The sequence below is a fragment of the Sceloporus undulatus genome, chromosome 4, assembly GCF_019175285.1.
Source record: "Sceloporus undulatus isolate JIND9_A2432 ecotype Alabama chromosome 4, SceUnd_v1.1, whole genome shotgun sequence".
In the NCBI taxonomy this organism is placed as follows: Eukaryota; Metazoa; Chordata; class Lepidosauria; order Squamata; family Phrynosomatidae; genus Sceloporus; species Sceloporus undulatus.
The window spans coordinates 234,277,314-234,293,597 of record NC_056525.1 but is presented as its reverse complement, the minus strand read 5'-3'; the positions used below and the strand labels follow the sequence as shown (position 1 = coordinate 234,293,597).

At 41.1% G+C, this 16,284-nt stretch overlaps 1 protein-coding gene across 7 annotated transcripts in view; it reads right to left on the bottom strand.

Annotated features, from left to right (window-relative positions):
* Positions 1–5,746: 5,746 nt before the first annotated feature.
* The window catches only part of ZHX2 (zinc fingers and homeoboxes 2), a 37,423-nt gene continuing 26,885 nt past the window's right edge, over positions 5,747–16,284 (bottom strand). For 6 of the 7 annotated variants that reach the window (XM_042464156.1, XM_042464159.1, XM_042464162.1 and 3 more), the window contains 2 exons: positions 13,337–15,880; positions 5,747–6,746 (listed from right to left, as the gene is read on the bottom strand). In XM_042464156.1, the coding sequence (XP_042320090.1) occupies positions 13,340–15,712 (2,373 nt within the window). In that variant the 5' untranslated portion in view covers positions 15,713–15,880 and the 3' untranslated portion in view covers positions 5,747–6,746; positions 13,337–13,339. The other variant, XM_042464163.1, reaches the window with a different exon arrangement.

The following is a 16,284-nucleotide window of genomic DNA, read 5'->3' as shown; positions in this document are numbered from 1 at the left end:
AAATCCCGAAGTCAGGATGCTCGGCTCCTTCTCTGCTGCTAAATGGAACGTTGGACTTACCTGAGAGACGTCCCTTTACAGCAGAGAAGGTACGAGCATCCTCCCCACCCTGCTCTGCCTACTGGCGCGGGTGGGCGGCTTTTCAAGACCACTTTTATACTTTGTCTCTCCGCTTAAAAGCGACTGGGGTTCCTGGGTAGCTCCGCCCACAAGGGCGAGGGGGCCAGGGCCCGGTCATTTCTTTTGTTCTTGTTTCCTACCTGCCTACCAGGAGCCAGTGGGCGGAGCCACCCGAAGTCAGGATGCTCGTACCTTCTCTGCTGTAAAGGGACGTCTCTCAGGTAAGTCCAACGTTCCATTTTGCCCAAGCCAAGCTTTTTTTTTTTAAAAGCAGGAACTCATTGTGAAGTGAAGGAATGCTTTTAAGATCTGGATTCACCTTGTTGTGTACTCCAGGATAAATTAATCACTGCAATACTGGTTGCTCTGTTCAATTCCTAAATGTGTTAGGAAAGCCATTGCTATAGAGCTGTCCTGTACATTCAGAAAAAAGCATATAATACAGGCATGTGAACAAATATTGGCAGGAATGATAAGGCTGAACATATTTCCATGTTATTTTTAAAGAGCCAGGATAGGCTAGATTAGAACCATTTCTTCCTGGCATACTAGCTTTTTTCAAATGGGAAATCTGATCTTCTGTCTTGGAACACTGGTTCTTCTGAAATATAGCAATACTCCTAAATGGTGAAGTTTTGGCCTTAATTTAAGGAATGTGATACTTTGTTTTAGCCTATCTAAGCGTTAGAACTGAATAGCATGTGAATAAGAGGCCTCTCAATTTTACACCACAAAAAAAGATCACAGGGTGACTCTTAAGCTTATATGAATGGTTCCTCATTTGAGAATGGTGGCAAAAAGGCAAAAAAAAAATTCCTTTTCCTTGTAGCAGTGCCAAGCAGCCAAGTTGAGTATTGTTTTAATGAACTGTAATTTCAAAAACCACTGGTGTAGTGGTTTGAATGTTGTACTATGGTTCTGGAGATCAAGGTTTGATTCCCTGCTTGAGCATAAAAACCCACTGGGTTGACTTTGGGCAAGATGCACCCTCTCAGCTTCAGACAGTCCCAGACCCTCTCAGAAAAAAACATCAAGAAGATCCCATGATGACGCTTTAGGGACACCATAAGTTAGAAATTACTTGAAGGCATACAAAAACAACAATGTGGTTCTGTAGCAATGAGAACTGCTATAGCAACCCATACTCCTTATTCTGCAGGAAGGTGATATAATACATGTGTAAAAGGAATAGATTCTGTCTGAAAATACATTGAGAAGTAAAAGAACGAACGTTGGTTCTATCTCACTCAACTGTTAACATTAAATCATCTTCAAATGTTCAGGAAGGGCATATAATAATGCTCATGAGACTTACATGATACAGCATGTATTGAAAATGGTATTTTTTGCAGTAGTTCATTTCTGCGGAATACCATGCTCTGTAATTTTCAAAGCTGGATATGGCTCTTGGAATGCCTTTGCACATGAAACTAATGTCTTATGGGACGTCTCCTTTTTTCATAACGTGCAGTTGGTGCATTCAGAACAGTGATTTACATCATTCTGATGATGATGGTGTTGCCATGTGCCTTTCCTGGATGTTAAAAATTCACTGTTGGTTTCTGAATCTTTACCCTGGCTTTTCTTGGCTCACCTGGAGCACCCTTTCCATTCTCAGCCTGACAGATAATGGCAGATTTTATTGTGAAATGGGTACTTCTGTTCTTTTGTATAGAGAACCCTTCTTTTTTGTAACCAAATTCTTTTTTTTATTTTTTTTTTTGGCAAAAGTTTTAAATTAAAGTTGTTAAAACAGTAAATTGGATTGGTATTTGTTTTTGGACTTATAAAGCCTTTCATTTAATGTGCTTCAGCTTGCAAAGAAAGTCTGACCAAAGAACTCTGGGCTACAAAATGAGTGGATGTTTTCTGATGACTGGTAAAACTATTAGTTTGTATTAGTAAACAGATTATTTGTGAATATTTTTATAGCCTTTTAGATATGATCTGTGGAAGTTCCTTGAATCCAGTCTTGGGAAAACTAAGATGGTGATGATGTTACTAAACCATTATAGCAGTGCAGTGAGGTACTACAGTATTACTGGGCTAATAAACACTGGATTCTGTAAGGCAAAATTTCCCAAAGTGCCCTGTTATTGTTCTTGTTAGCTGCCCTCAAACCATGGTGACCCTATGGCTGAGACATCTGCAAGACCCCCTATCCTCCACTGTTCTGCTCAGGTCTTTCAGACTCAGGGCTGTGACCTCCCCTAATTGAATCTAGCCTTCCTCTCCTAGTTATTTTTTACCTTTCCTAGCATTACTTTTTTCCCCCTAATGAGTCATGCCTTCTCATGATGTGGCTAAAGTATGACAGTCTCAGATTGATCATCTTGGCTTCCAGGGAGAGTCGAGGAACTGTAGAGGTTTTGAACCACAGCTGCCATAATCCCTCATCCTATATTAGAGTTGGCTGGGGCTGATGGGAATTGTAGCCTCAAAATCTAGGGGACTGCATGCTTCTCATCTAACATTCATTAGACATTATTGGAGTAGGGAAAACCCCTCCTGATGCTGCAGAAGTAGCAGCATTTAAAAGTTCAAAATGCAATCCCCAAGCAGATAGATTGCAAAGGAGGATGTTAGGTGCTTCATAGGTGGGAGTTGCAAGTGTACAAAGGGCCTTTAAACACTGTGATACTCCTGTGTGTGCCACACATAAGAGTCATCCCATAGCTTGCAGTAGAAATAACACCTAACCTGATGCACTGGGAGTCTATAATTGAGAGGAGATTTAAATCGGGTACTTGCTGTAGCATGGTGCAAGTGGTTTGAGTGTTGGACTGTGACTGGAGACCAGCGCTTGATACCCAGCTTGGCTGGGTATCAAGACAAGTCACACTCAGCCTCTGAAGAAACTTTGCTAAGAAAACCCCATGGTAGAGTTTATTAGGGTTGCTATAAGTCAGAAATGACTTGAACAAACAACAAAAGTCCTTTTAATGCTATACCAGCTGTCAGTCACAGAACTGAGGTGGGGAAAAAAACCCTGCCTAATAAACCTTAGTGCTATAATGTTCCATTTCTTACATTAAATCTTGTATGTTAAAAATTTCCTTGCATGCATTCTTAGTGAATGACAAATTGTTGTCTTTCATGCTCTGCTTATAGGTTTCCCAGAAGCATCAAGTCATATTCCATTTACCAAAAGCTTTCAAACAAACAGAAAAGGTTTACAGGGTTTTGTGAGGTTTATTGTCGACAGCAGAAAACAATCATTAAAACAAATGTTTCCTGATTGTTTTAAAGAGCTTTTGGAATTCTGCTGCCAAATTTCAAAAAATGGGAATTAATGGGAGTTTGTGGTGAAATTAGACCTTGGACCTCCTAAAGCTGCCCACTTTACCTGAGATGGACCTTTGAACAGATTCACCAGGGCTGCTTGAAATCAAGGAAAAGTAATATTTGGTGTGTGCCATGAATGAGGAAACAAAGGCTAGCATTAGCATTAAAAATATGGATTAAAATCAGTGCACTTGTGAGTGATCAAATAAAGGCTCTTAAAGACTAGCCAATTTATTATAGCCATGAGGTTTCAAGGGGTCATGACAAAATAAATTTGCTAGCTTTTAAGCTGCCACAGGCATGATTACCTCTTTGAAAACTACAGATGTGATGAAAAACTTTTAAGTCCCCTAATGAAGTAAGTCCCCTATAACTAGGCAATAGACTTCCTGACTGGGGAAGTCTTTTGTCAGTCATGGACTGGGAACAGACCCAGGAACCAGCTAGCAGAAATGCTTATTCCCAGCTTGGTTTCTCCATTGAATAAAGAGACAATAGGGATTATTGTAAACACATAAAGTGGGTAGCTTGAATAATAATAATAATTTATACCCTGCTTTTCAGCCAAAAACTACATTGGTCTGGTAGGATTTGATGAGGAATGGCTTGCCTGGCACCGCAGAAGGTATCTGATGATGATATTTATTTATATCCCACTTCCCCACCCAAAAACTGGGACACAAAGCAGCTTACAAATTAAAAATACATAGCACCAGGGTAGCAGTGGGTAAAGTTCAGCTTCCCATGTTGTTGATGAGTCCTACTCAGCATAGTCAGTGGTGAAGAATGCTAGGAACTGCAGTCCAACAACATCTGGAAAGCTGCATTTGCCTACCCCTGGACTACAGCAATGATGATAACTGGCTATCCATTTCCTTGCTGTTTCTGAGCTCCATATAGGATGAGGAACTGTGTATCATTAAGTTCCCAAGAGGTATGAATTCTTACATGAAGTTGATAGAACAAAATACTACTGGAGGTTTTTCGGATCCCTAAAACTTCCACTGTTTTTGCAGCCCTATTAAAACAGCTGTGGGGAACCTGTAATCCTCCAGACATGATTGGACTCCAGTTCTCCTCATTCGGACCATTGTCCAAGCGTGTTCAGGCTGTTGGGAGTTAGAATCCAATGGCTCTGGGAAGGGAACAGGTTTTTCAGTTCTGTACTAAAGTAATTTTAACATATAGATCCAGATAGTGGAAGCGGAAGGATTTCTGTTTCCTTGAAACAGAGTGGCAAATAAATACTGTGAGCAAAGAGCAGAGTTTGCCTCTGTAGGGAAGAGAAGCTGAAATTCACTTGGAGATTTATGTCTTAAGTAGACTTATGTCTGTGGGAAACAGAATTGAGTAGTTTTCCAATGTCTGTATTCAGCAAGGAGCTCCTGTTACGTTACTACATAGGGGAGCCTGCAAAGGGACTGATGCACATCAGGACTCTGGCTAGAAATGCTCATGAACATCAGTAGAACCCAAAGTACATTGGGACACTCTTGCCATTGCCCTAATATCCATCTTCACAACTCACCAAGAGAGTTCCTTAGTGCCTCTATTAGGTAGCCAAGTATGCATAAGTTTAGGCCATAGTATAGAATATACTGCACGTCAGATTTCTTAATGTGGTCAATGTTACTTTGTGAGCATTGCTAACACCAAAGCTTTAATAACTTGACAATTAAAATAATTCATTATACTGCACAATTTGTTTGACCTCTATTTTGTATGCATGGCATCTGTTAAATAATACATGTTAGCTGGTACGCTGGTGATATGTAAATTAATAATGGTAAATGAATGATGATGATGTTGTTCAATAGTTACGGTATCATAAGACAGGCTTAGTGATATTGTAGCTCCAGCCTGCTAGTACACTGGCTGAAGAATTTCCAAGGCACTGGAGACTGAGGTCCTCCTGGTTTCACAGTGCTTTGGAACAAGCAGTTGTGGCAGAACCCCAAGGGGTATGTTTAGCTGCCTGTTCTCAAGGTACCCCATGAGTAGGAGTGTGCTGTGGATGCCATCTTTCAGCACCCTGATCTCCAGCACTGACACTGTGAAGATATTACCAGGCTGTGAAGGTAGGTTGTGGGGAGCACTGTCAGTCATAACTACAATGACAGAATTCTTTCATCATAGTGATGACGATGATATGATGCAGGATCTTGGTCGCTGATTTGTTAATATACAAGTGTAAGTTTTGTGGTCTCTACTATCTAACAGTGAGGTGTTTCTAGTGTACCATGCAAGATACAACTCCCCCCCCAAAGAGTGACACAAGGGACAAAGCTTACAAAAAAAAATTACGTCTATGTTTTACCGAGTTACAACAAAGAAGCAAAAATGTATAAAACTTTTCTTTAATTCAAACTCCCTAACATTGTTTGTGCAGCTCACGTGGGGTGAAAATGGACCACAGTGAAGTTGCCTTTGAAAACATTTCTCCAACACAAGATTTCATCCCTCAGTTTTTATCCCTCTCCTTTCAGCAGTTAGTCGAAGAGCAAGAGTGCAATTGGAGGGACCTAGGGAAAAAAAAGCTAAAAATCTATTGGCAAAGGTTTAAGAAACTGTCTTGTGCACTACAGCATCTATGCTGACAAAAATAAGTGTTTCTCTGTCTCTGCACCAACGAAGAAATACAAATGAGTTCACTTATAAAGAAGCTTGAGTCCGCCATTGGAAAGTCTTGTTTTTAGATGGTACATTAGAAATAGAAAAAGAAAGTTGCTTGGAACAAGTAAAGGCAGTGTCTTATTAACATCTCCCGAGTTCCACAGTCCAGATGTTTTGGCATATGGCGAGTTATAGCAAGTGTTAACCAATATGCTGTCCCAGTGCCTCAGAGGCTTTTCTGCATGCAGAAGAACAAAACCTATCCAGAAAACGGCTCTTAAGAACACCAGAGGAGCAATCAACCCAACCCAAGATGGATTCAGTATAATGTTGAGATGGACAAACTCTGCTTGAGGACAGTAGTTTATCATTACACATGGATGAAGCAAGCCAAGGTGTTTCTACATGAAGTAGTTACTAATTCTTCAGAAAACATATAAACCAAACTGTGATCTTGAGGATGCAGTGACACTAAGCACCAGCTAGAAAGGGTACTCAGAAAACATATATACAAGGGCCCTTTTTAAAACATCCCTTAATAGGACTTTGGCACCATAAAACTTGTTGTGACACTCCACAGGGTTGTCTTTTCTCCACCATGACTTCCGATTCTGGAGTCAATACTTTGATATCCTTTCTCCAAAAGCCTTGCTTGATTCCACTGTTGGTGATGGTGTACTCCCAAGATCACAGGGGTTGACTGATGTCTAGAAAGCTGAATGATATGTCTGTGAAACAGAAAATTGCATGGAATATGTTTATTTCAGAAAAAAGTAAGTATCAAAAAAGCAGGACCTTTAACCAGAACTTTAAAAAAAATTGTTTTCTTAAAAAAAGAATAACTCAATATTCTAAATTTTTAGACACACACTGCTTATTAAATGAATAAAATTATGTAAATAAATAGCAGGGCTTTCATGGTGATGGCACCTATATCTACTGGGAAACAATAGGAAATGAGGGAGACAAGATAGCACATGGATTGACTCAATGAAAAGCCAAGGCGAGGAATGTTGGAAGCTGCAGTCCTACAACATCTGGTGAGTTGGATGATTCTGACCCTACAGAGACAAAGAAGCTTGTGTGTGTGTGTGTGTGTTGTGTGCCTTCAAGTAATTTCCAATTTATGGTGACCCTAAGATGAACCTATCATGAGTTTTTCTTCACCAGATTTGTTCAGAGGTTGCCACAGCCTTTTCCTGAGGCTGAGAGCACATGACATGCCCAAGGCCACCCAGTGGGTTTCATGGTTGAGCAGGAACTCAAACCCTGGCACCCAGATTCATAATCCAACACACAAACCACTATGCTGGATCATGTCCTACAAGCATGACTGGATACTATTACACATGCTGGAGACCTGCTTGATTCCACTGTTTTGTGCTTTCCCACTAGATTGCATGAATTTGTTTTTGGCATTAAGCAGAGTTGAAATATGAATGGAAACATCAAGGATCTCCAGAAAAACAGAAAAGAAGAGCTTGGAAAAGTTATTTTGGGGGACTCTAGCTCCCAGAACCCGCCAATCAGCAGAAGCAAAATAGTCCTTGTGTTCCTCACTCCTGCATGATAAGCACAACAATGAATGTACTCAACAATTCACAACAATGAATGTTTTGGGTGCCTGGAAGAGAGAGAGGAGGCCTGAAAATCCAATGGCTGTGCTTTCAAAATTGTTAAAAGAGGTCCTGGGCCTAGATGATGCAGCTTGCAGCTTCCTGACGATTGTATTTGGAGGGTTCTTATTATTGGCAGCCTATATTCACTGGCTAATGGCGAGATACAACCGGTCTATCCAGCAGGTCCCTGCCATGGCCATGGCTCCAGCTCCTGATCTGACTTCAGCTTTGCTCCCTACTTCGGTCCTGGCGCCTGCCTCCGAGGCCTCAACCTCTGGTTCGTGCAGTGGAGATCACCAGGTTCCTGTGGATCCTGAGCCCAAAAGTTGTTCCAAGAATTCCAGAAATGAAGAGGAGAAAGCAGTGGCTGTATACATCATAAAGCATGTCATGGTGTGGCCAGAGGACCAGGAGGAGGGAGCGGAATCGTCTAAAACTATAATTCGCCAACCAGGACGCAAAGGGGACAAACAATTGCCAGTTTTCTGTTGTACTGTTGACATTTTTCTGTTCATACAGTTCCTCAACTTCACTTTTCTCTTTGTCCTTTGATTCTGGGAGTTGGATTCTAGGAAAGTTAAATCTGGTCTGAAAACACCAAGACAAAATATTTTACTTCACTGGACTTTCTGCCTGGAGCTAAACAAGTAATTGGTAATGAAATCCTGTGCATTTTCTGCTCTCTTCTGGCACCAATAAGGCTAGTGGATTTTTATCTTAAAGGGTAATGAGATTACAAAAGATATACCCAACTTTAGATCTGACACCACCACCCACTGTTTTTGACTCCCTTGCTTTTAACAGAACCCGCACACGAATAGGTTCTATGAATCAGAGATCAGAGTAGCTAAATGTTTCAGAGTGTGCATTTTTTCCCACACAACTAACATGAACCCAAATGTGGAATTGAGTTCTTAGCAGTTGTTCCAATATTCTTTACTTTGTTAAGAGGAGGTTTCTACAATTGTGAGTCAGGGAAAACCTGAAGATTCACAGTACAACTCTTGCATTTGGACACCATTCCAAGTGTTCTTACTGATTCCTTTTCACATCATTAAAGTTTACAAATTGAGTGAATCCAAAGCTTCTTGGTTTACATAATGTTGTTCTTTTGCAAATTTAGAATGGAAAGGGTGGAGGTAGGCAATTGTTTTTCCCAAACATTCCTTGCCTACTTCGTCCTCACATCTTTACAAACATAATTCTACTTACCCTTTCAAACCTTAACTAGTTTTCAATTATTCCGTAAAATCCTTTGTATGTTTCTATTACTTATTGAAATAATATAGCATAGTATTTTAATTGTTTTTCCTTTGCCTTGTAACCCACCTTGATTCCTTCAAGGAAAAGGTGGGCTATAAATAAATAAATAAATAAATAAATAATAATTATTATTATTATTACTCTCCAACCTATCAGAGAGGAAAATCTATGCACAGATTAAAGAATATGGTTCAGGAAGAGAGATAAAAGTGTAAGTGAACAATTGGCTATATGTGTTAATGTATTGAAGGTGAAAATGTTCAGATGTGGCAGTGGTTGCAGAAGCCTAAATTGAGCAGCCGGATGCTCAAGGTCAACTGAGCTGGACTAAATGTAAATATGCTATGTCTTCAGTCTGAAGAGGGATTGGTGTCTATGGTGCATAGCAACTTGTATAGGAAGAGGCTGGGCTTAGTGGTCGCCTCATGGTAATTCTGTATATAAGCAAAAACGCTGTGCTATGGGATTGTGGGAGTTTGAGATAGTGTGCTGTGATGGTTGGTAAGAGTTTTTTGTATAGTGTTGATTAGCTTGTGTTATTTGAAACAAAGTAATAAAGCCTTCTTAGGAGTGAACTGCTGGAGAGGGATTCTTTGATCTAGCAGCTGTTTCTCCAGACATTCTTCCAAGGAAACCGAAAGCTTGTGTTTGGAGCTTCGCTCTGTTCCTGTGTTGGAGAGATAGCTGACATCTTCATCCATTTGCCACCGGACCAAAATCACTGGCAAGATTCATCACCCAAATATCAACAATATGGATGGGGCCACTGGGAATGATTTGGCTTCTTGCTCCATGGTCTGCTGTTTTTGGAGAGGAACGTTTGGCAAGTGATAGGTTGCACCTCACAATACTTGGCAGGAATATTTTTGCTAAGAGGCTCATAAATCTGATCAGGAGGGCTTAGACTGAGATGTGTGAAGGAGGAAGACAATATTCTTGTGAGAAGAAGTTCATCAAGTGCTGGAAGTAATAGCACAAATGTTATATACAGAGAACAAGGCAAATTGCACAAGAACCCAACAGTGGGAGGAAAGACCCCTTTAGCAAAGAGGTTGAATGGCCCATGGTCCTAGATGTCTCTACACTAATGCATGGAGAATAGGAAATTAACAGGATGAAACTGAACTCTTAGCACTTCAAAGCAAATATGATATAATGCCTAACCGATTCCTTACTTGCCTTGCAGACAATTTCATTGTCACAAGGTGGTGGAGGCAACAAGCGGATCAGCTATTTTTGATCTGATCCTAACCATCAGGAATGATCTGGTTAATGGGATGCAAGTGGCAGGATTCTTATGTGGGAATGACCATGTTCTGGAGTTTGTTATACAGCAGAAAGGGGAAGTCAAGCATAGTCAGACATGAAAGCCAGAGTTTAAGAAAGATGATTTCAATAAACTTAGGGAAATGCTGGGTGTGATCCTGTGGTCAGGAATGCTAAAAGAGATGAAAGTTCATAATGGATGGGAGTTTCTTAAAAACGAGATAGTGAAGGCTCAATTGCTAACAGTTCCAATGGGGATAATAACAGGCATTGGAAGAACTGGCAGAAGTAATCTCAGAACCTTATAATCTTTTAGAATTCCTGGAAAGAAGTCCCAGTAGAGTGGAGGAGGGCAAATGTTGTCCCCATTTGCAAAAAGGGGGAAAAAGAGGACCCAAATAATTACAGCCAGTCAGCCTGACATCAATACCAGGAAAGTTTCTAGAGCAGGTCATTAAACAAACAGTCAGTAAGCACTTCGAAAGGAATAACATGATCACTAAAAGTCAACATGGGTTTCTCAAAAATAAGTCATGCCAGACTAGTCTTTATCTCTTATTTTGACAGAGTACAAGTTGACAGATGAAGGGAATGCTGTGGATATAGCTTATCTTGATTTTAGTAAAGCCTTTGACAAAGTCTCCCATGATATTCTTGCAAACAAGCTAGTAAAATGTGGGCTAGACAGTGTGACTGTCAGGTGAATTAGTAACAATATCTCAATGACCGAACACAAAGGATGCTCACCAGGGCTCCTCTTCATCTTGGAGAGAAGGGACTAGTGGGGTGCCCCAGGGTTTGGTTCTGGGCCCAGTGATATGAAACATTTTGTAAATGACTTGGATGATTGAATAGAAGGCATGCTTATCAAATTTTCAGATGACACCAAATTGGGAGGGGTAGCTAATACCCTAGAAGACATGATCACAATTCAAAATGACCTTAACAGATTAGAGAGATGGGCCAAAATTAACAAAATGAATTTCAACAGGGAGAAACGTAAGGTATTGCACTTGGGCATTAAAAAGGAAATGCCCAGATATAGGATGGGTGCACTTGGCTTGACAACAGTATATATGAAAGGGATCTGATACTAGACCTCAAGCTGAACTTCAGCCAACATTATGAAGTGGCAGGTAAAAAAGCCAATGTGATTCTAGGCTGCATCAACAGGAATATAATATCTGACTAAGAATTCTGTATAATGTCTAAATAATTATTGCATCTAAGTATAGTGCCCTTTCAATGGAATTTTCTTTCTGTTTCCAACTGTTTAGCATTTAGAAACACTATCTAGGCATCCAAAGGAAAGGGGCAAGAAGAATTGCTAGGGAAATGGGTACATTCCAAATACAGTTCGCATCCCACATCCATGGATTCTGCACCCAAAGATTCAACCATCCATGGCTTGAACCACCACCACCCCCCAAAAAAATCCCAAGAAACAAGACTTGATTTTGCCATTTTATATAAGAGATGCCATTTTAGTCCACCATTGTATATAATAGGACTTGAGCTTCCACCCATTTTGGTATCCACAGGGGGACCTGGAACCAAACCCTGCTGGATACCAAGGACCCACTGTATGAGTTTGCAGTGTGAATGATTTTCAGTGCCTGACTCTGAGGTGCTAGAAATTTGAGGGCTTCAGGAAAATTTCATTAAGAGAGGGAAGAATTCATATTTGGGGGAGTATACAAAAGTCTTAGTAGACCATAAGATGAACATGAATCAACAGTGTGATGTGGCAGCTAAAAAAGCCATTAGAATTCTAGGCTGCATCAAAAGGAATGTAGTGTCTAGACTGAGTGAAGTAATAGCACCACTCTTATTCTGTTTTGGTCAGACCTCACCTGGAATACTGTGTCCAGTTCTGGGCACCACAATTCAAGAAGGATATTGACAAGCTGGAATGTGTCCAGAGGATGATGACCAAAATGGTGAAAGGTCTGGAAACCATGCCCTGTGAGAACCGGCTTAGGGAGCTGGGTATGCTTAGCCTAGAGAAGAGAAGGTTAAGAGATGACATGATAGCCATGTTCAAATATCTGAAAGGATGTCTTATTTGAGATGGAACAAGCTTGTGTTCTGGTGGTCCAGAGAACAGAACATGGAGCAATGGATTCAAGCTACAAAAAAAGAGAATCAACCTAAACTATGGGAAGAAATTCCTGATAGTAAGAACTGTTTGACAGTGGAATGCTGCCACAGTGTGGTGGAGTCTTCTTCTTTGGAGATTTTTAAACAGAGGCTGTAGGGCCATCTATCAGAAGTGTTTTAATTATGCATTCTGGCATGGCAGAGGGTTGAACTAAATGGCCCTTATGGTCTCTTCCAACTGTTATGATTTTATGAGAGTGTGGTAAATACAGTATGGTGAAAGTTATTAATGAGGAAGAACACACAAGCTAGGAGATGGTGCAGCAGTTTGCTTTGGCCTAAGCCCACAGGGAAAAGCAAGAACCTGCTCCCTCTCCTCTTTTCCTCCCTGCTGCGTTAATGAGTACAAAATATTTTTGCACTTTGAGCTTGGTTTGCAGCAGGTGAAGCAGGGGGAAATGGGGCATTTTAAAAGATGGTGAAAAAGTGGGATAATAGATGATTAGCTGAGACCGGTCCTATCGAATTGGGACAGTTGGAGGGTATGAAAGAGTCCTTGCTAATCACCTCACATACCTGCTCTGTGACGTAACTAACCTGTTTCATGGCGTATATTGTACACCAAGAGATATTACACTACATCCTTGCATGCAGTTGTGTCAACAGTAGCCCTTTCCATCTCTCAATTTCATAGACTCACCAGGTACATTGTCTGGAAAGGCCATTACAACATTCAGGAATCCTACAGTTTTTGTAAGTCTCCTTTTCTCTCATCCCTTTAGGAAAAGTCTCCTATCATTAGTCCAAAATCCCCAAAGAAGTTATTTGTACATGACACTGAGACACTCCCCACAATCATTCTCTCGCCACTCAATCTCAAAAGCTAGGTCCACGAAGAAGAAAAATAAATCTCTTCCCAGGAAATTGTATGGGCTACTTCTTCTAAAGAAGATATTTTCCTTCAAAATGTTTTGGTAATTAAAAACAGAATGATGAATAAGGTAATACACAGAAAAGAAGGACCAAGTTCTAAATTAGGTTAAAAGCAAGCAAATTATCAGCATTATTACCTGTTAGGTGTGTGAGTTATCACTGGACATATTTTCTGAATCAATATCAGCCTTGCTTTCAGGTGCAGGTTGATTCCAACTGTCCACACAGTCTGAAGCATCCTCATCCTCATAATCCTCATCGTCTATGGTCACTTCGACCCAATCATCCTTGTTATCATTGTTGCCTTGACTATCTTTATCACTGCATTCTGATTTCTCCATGTCTTCTATATTATGTTTTCCTAGCTTTTGACGTTCTTTCTTAGGCTGTTGAAGTGCATCAGTACTTTTCATCATACTGTCACTGGGTGCTGGTTCCTTTGTCTTGTCATATCCATCAATTACACATTGCTGCTGGTATTGATCCAACCATTTTAATTTCCCAGTTCGTAGAAAGCTCCTATTCTCCTTGAACCAGCGAACGATTTCAGTCCTAGTGAGTCCTGTCTGAGCTGCCAACTCATCGTACTCCTGTGGAGACGGCCATTGAGTTCGTGCAAACATACTCTTCAGTAAGTGGACCTGTTCCTGGCTACTTGTGCCAAATTCAGCAGGACACCTGGACAAAGATGTTGGTGATTGGGAAATCTTAAACCTTTCTGTTTGACTTAATGTATCCTTGGAAGTACTTTGATCTTTATTCTTTTTGTTTGATCCCATTGAGTCCAAGACAGCTTGTTCCATATTATCCCTGACCTTTCTTCGCTCATTGAACCAGGTTTCAACCTCTCTTCTACTCATCTTGGCTTCACTCCTGAGTCTTTCTATCTCATTGGGTGTTGGAAAAGAGCTTTTAAGGAAACTTTCTTCCAAAATCTTAAATTGTTCTTGGGTTTTTCCTTTGAACTTCTGGAAAGTGAAGTCTGAGTAAGTACTGTAGTTACGCCCCTGTCTTGCAGCAGCAATTACTGTCTGGTCCTTGGGTATGGATTCATTTGTGATGTTGACAATCCCTCTTTGACATCGATATCGGTGATCACTGAACCACTTCTTGATCTCACTTCTAGAGAGACCTGTGATTTCTATCAGCCTATAAATTTCAGCATTGTCAGGAAACTGGCTAATGATAAAACTGGCCTTTAGGGCTGCTATCTGTCCCTTAGTCTTTTTGCGGTCATTTGATGCTGTTGATGATGATATTGTAGTTGTGCTTGTAGGAGCAGCAGGGGCGTTCTGTTTGGAGGAGACTTCTGCAGAGACAACATGTGGACGCTTGGCTTCTGGAACAGCCAGCTGGTTCTGTGTGCTCCGTTTCTGACCTTGATTGGCAGCAGCAGCCAGAGTAACTGGTGAAACATTTGATCCATTGGATACCTGTGTCAAAACCAAGCCAGTCTGACTGAGTATCTGACAAGGCACTGCTGTTTGGATGAGCGGTTGTGGCATTTTGGCAGCAGTGACATGAGCTGGCACAACAGTGATGGTCTGAGGTGCTGCCTGAATGGTTCCATTGAACATCTTCTTCCTTGCCTCTTCAACCTCTTCTGGAGACCAGCTGATGCCATGCTTCAAGCGCTGGATAGCAAACCAAATTCGGATCTGTTCCTCTGGGTGTTTGGAAGCTGCTGTTAGCCATGACAACTCGGCCTGTGTCGGGTAGGGAAATTTGTTGAAGGAGTTGATCATAGTTGTGTTAGTGTCCAGTGCAGAATTGTATTTGGTAATATTCAGTGGTACAGGGACTTTGGGAACAAGATTGATATTTGGTGGGAGCTGTACAGAGGGCATCACATGAGCCAGTATATCCTGGAAAAGCTCTGCCCCATTAATACAAGTGATTGGCTCAGTAGTTTTTGTAATAAGATGGGAAAGCCTATCCAAATGGTTGTCTATAGAAATTTTCTTTGCCTCAGCTTTCAGCTTTCCAGCTGGTGTTGTTTTGTTTGTACCACTCATGCTGGTGGGTTCAGGTGCAAATGAGGTGTTTGTTACCTCAATGGACTGCTCTAGGACAGTCTGATTGTCCAGCTTGAGTAGCTTCAACTTGAAGTTGTTTTCTCCTGGATGGAGCTTTGTGTTGTGCTCAGATAAGAGATCATATTTTTTGGTTGTAAAGTTACATTCGGCACATACGTAGAGGGGGTTGAGGATCACATTGGGGTGTTGTGTATCTATGTGCTCTGTGAAGTCAGTCAGATTCTGAGTGGAGTAGGGGCAGTACTTACATTCATAACCACCAAGGGGTTTCCTTGATGGATTGGCTGGGGAAGACTTTCCTTCAATCACCTCACAGTCATTTTCAGAGGTCTCCTTACCAGCAGCCAAATCATCTCCCGAGTCTTTCTCTGAAGTAAGAGCTGACTCTGCTGCATCACTGTCCTTAGAATCTTCTTGCTCCATGGTTTCAGATGCTCGTACCATACATGGAGTTGTTGACTTTCTTTTGCTAGCCATGGTAGCTGTGAAGCTTTCCTAAGTAACAGCACCTTCTTCTCTTGGACAAGTCCCAACAATATTCTCTTTGATGGCCTCAGCTTTTCCAGCAGGAAAACATCCTAAAGAATTCACATGTCAATCATGGCCTTCACGGCTGGCCACCACGCAGACTGGGCTGAAATACACCTATAAACAAGAGACACAATATTAAAGTATGTCCAAGACCTTCCTAAAATATTACCATCCCCAAACACCCCTTTAGCTTTATCGATAGACATTTATCTGCTCCCTTTATCTGAGAATTAAATCTGTTGGAGTCAGTTACTTGTTGCTTCATCCCTGTGCTTCCTATTGTATAGAATAAGGGAATTTGGAAGGAACAGTAATTGAAAAGGCCTTTTCTGTTCTGGAGGACCAAAATAGTTATTTTGAATCCAGATTTTATCTGAACTGTCCCACGCCCACAACCTTTTGGTTGGCCTGGAACAACTGCAACTACAGCTGGATACGAGCCTGCTCAAGTTTTAAGATGTGTGAAGAAGTGCTTTCTGTCCACCCTGCCACTGTCAAAGGTGCATTTGGTTAGGACA